The sequence below is a fragment of the Oncorhynchus kisutch genome, unplaced genomic scaffold (genome assembly GCF_002021735.2).
Source record: "Oncorhynchus kisutch isolate 150728-3 unplaced genomic scaffold, Okis_V2 scaffold4009, whole genome shotgun sequence".
Lineage (NCBI taxonomy): Eukaryota > Metazoa > Chordata > Actinopteri > Salmoniformes > Salmonidae > Oncorhynchus > Oncorhynchus kisutch.
In genome coordinates, this window is record NW_022265954.1 from 27,535 (window position 1) to 30,000 (window position 2,466).

Here is a 2,466-nt window from a genome sequence, read left to right on the forward strand (position 1 = left end):
ACTGTGACGTCTTCACCTCTACTACTGTAACTGTGACGTCTTCACCTCTACTACTGTAACTGTGACGTCTTCACCTCTACTACTGTAACTGACATCTTTACCTCTACTACTGTAACTGACGTCTTCACCTCTACTACTGTATCTGTGACGTCTTCACCTCTACTACTGTAACTGACGTCTTCACCTCTACTACTGTAACTGACGTCTTCACCTCTACTACTGTAACTGACGTCTTTACATCTACTACTGTAACTGTGACGTCTTCACCTCTACTACTGTAACTGACGTCTTTACCTCTACTACTGTAACTGACGTCTTCACCTCTACTACTGTATCTGTGACGTCTTCACCTCTACTACTGTAACTGACGTCTTCACCTCTACTACTGTAACTGACGTCTTCACCTCTACTACTGTAACTGACGTCTTTACCTCTACTACTGTAACTGTGACGTCTTCACCTCTACTACTGTATCTGTGACGTCTTCACCTCTACTACTGTAACTGACGTCTTCACCTCTACTACTGTAACTGACGTCTTTACCTCTACTACTGTAACTGACGTCTTCACCTCTACTACTGTAACTGACGTCTTCACCTCTACTACTGTAACTGTGACGTCTTCACCTCTACTACTGTAACTGTGACGTCTTCACCTCTACTACTGTAACTGTGACGTCTTCACCTCTACTACTGTAACTGTGACGTCTTCACCTCTACTACTGTAACTGTGACGTCTTCACCTCTACTACTGTAACTGTGACGTCTTCACCTCTACTACTGTAACTGTGACGTCTTCACCTCTACTACTGTAACTGACGTCTTTACCTCTACTACTGTAACTGACGTCTTTACCTCTACTACTGTAACTGTGACGTCTTCACCTCTACTACTGTAACTGTGACGTCTTCACCTCTACTACTGTATCTGTGACGTCTTCACCTCTACTACTGTATCTGTGACGTCTTCACCTCTACTACTGTATCTGTGACGTCTTCACCTCTACTACTGTAACTGACGTCTTCACCTCTACTACTGTAACTGTGACGTCTTCACCTCTACTACTGTATCTGTGACGTCTTCACCTCTACTACTGTAACTGTGACGTCTTCACCTCTACTACTGTAACTGACGTCTTCACCTCTACTACTGTATCTGTGACGTCTTCACCTCTACTACTGTAACTGACGTCTTCACCTCTACTACTGTAACTGACGTCTTCACCTCTACTACTGTAACTGACGTCTTCACCTCTACTACTGTAACTGTGACGTCTTCACCTCTACTACTGTATCTGTGACGTCTTCACCTCTACTACTGTATCTGTGACGTCTTCACCTCTACTACTGTACCTGTGACTTCTTCACCTCTACTACTGTAACTGACTTCTTCACCTCTACTACCATGTTGTTTATGAGTCATATTTGCTGTCAAACATCATGACTCTTAGCCATAACAAGTTGCTCAATGTGTCTCTCTCATAGCCTCTCTGTCTGTGACCTTAACCTAACCCAGATATTCAATCAAACTCTGTGTCCTCCTGTGTGTCTCTACAGAGTGCCCAGGGACTTCAGAGTAACAAGGACTCTCGAATCCTTTGGGTCAAGGACTCTGACCACATACTGACCACTGGCTTCGATCAGGTGACGACATTACTACACACACATTTTTAAGTGTGTGTGATTTTGTGTTTTTGTGTGTGTGTGTGTGTGTGTGTTAATGTGTATTTATTCAACTCTACATGATTGTGTGTGTGTGTGTGTGTGTGTGTGTGTGTGTGTGTGTGTGTGTGTGTGTGTGTGTGTGTGTGTGTGTGTGTTAATGTGTATTTATTAAACTCTACATGATTATGTGTGTGTGTGTGTGTGTGTGTGTTAACGTGTATTTATTAAACTCTACATGATCATGTGTTCAGATGCGGGGTCGGGAGGTGAGACTGTGGGACAGCAGGAAGTTGGGATCCTCTCTGGGCTCTGCCAACCTGGGCACCTCCAATGGGTGAGTACACATTGACCATGCTGTTAGTCTGTCTGTATGTGTTAGGAGTCTGTGTGTCTGTGGGCCTTGCCATAGGCCTACTCTCATGTGTGTGTGTCTGTGTGTTGGAGTGGCCAGGAGCTGGTCCCAAACCAAATTTGCCACAGACGAGAGCTAAATATCTATGATATTCAGTGTGTCTTAATGTTCAGTGTACATTTACTCTGCAGCCTGTTGTGGTATGAGTACAAACAGCACATATGTGTGTGTGGCTTGTGTCTAGACCCCTACATGTTCTAGGCTGTGTCCCAAATGGCACCTGATATTCCCTATGTAGTACACTACTGTTGAGCGCGGCCCATAGGACTCTGGTCCAAAGTAGCACACTCTATAGGGAATAGTGTTCCATTTAGGACACAGCCTCAGAATGCTGAGATTTCGGACCTCCCAGACTTATGACAGTACCTCTCTACATTCCGAGCATTTCCTG

At 44.5% G+C, this 2,466-nt stretch overlaps 1 protein-coding gene across 1 annotated transcript in view; it reads left to right on the forward strand.

Annotated features, from left to right (window-relative positions):
* Positions 1-1,525: 1,525 nt before the first annotated feature.
* The window catches only part of LOC109883976 (mitochondrial import inner membrane translocase subunit tim16), a 179,596-nt gene continuing 178,655 nt past the window's right edge, over positions 1,526-2,466 (forward strand). Inside the window, exons 1-2 of the mRNA XM_031821692.1 lie at positions 1,526-1,642; positions 1,915-1,997. Of these exons, the coding sequence (XP_031677552.1) occupies positions 1,915-1,997 (83 nt within the window). The 5' untranslated portion in view covers positions 1,526-1,642. The remainder of the gene's footprint in view (positions 1,643-1,914; positions 1,998-2,466) is intronic.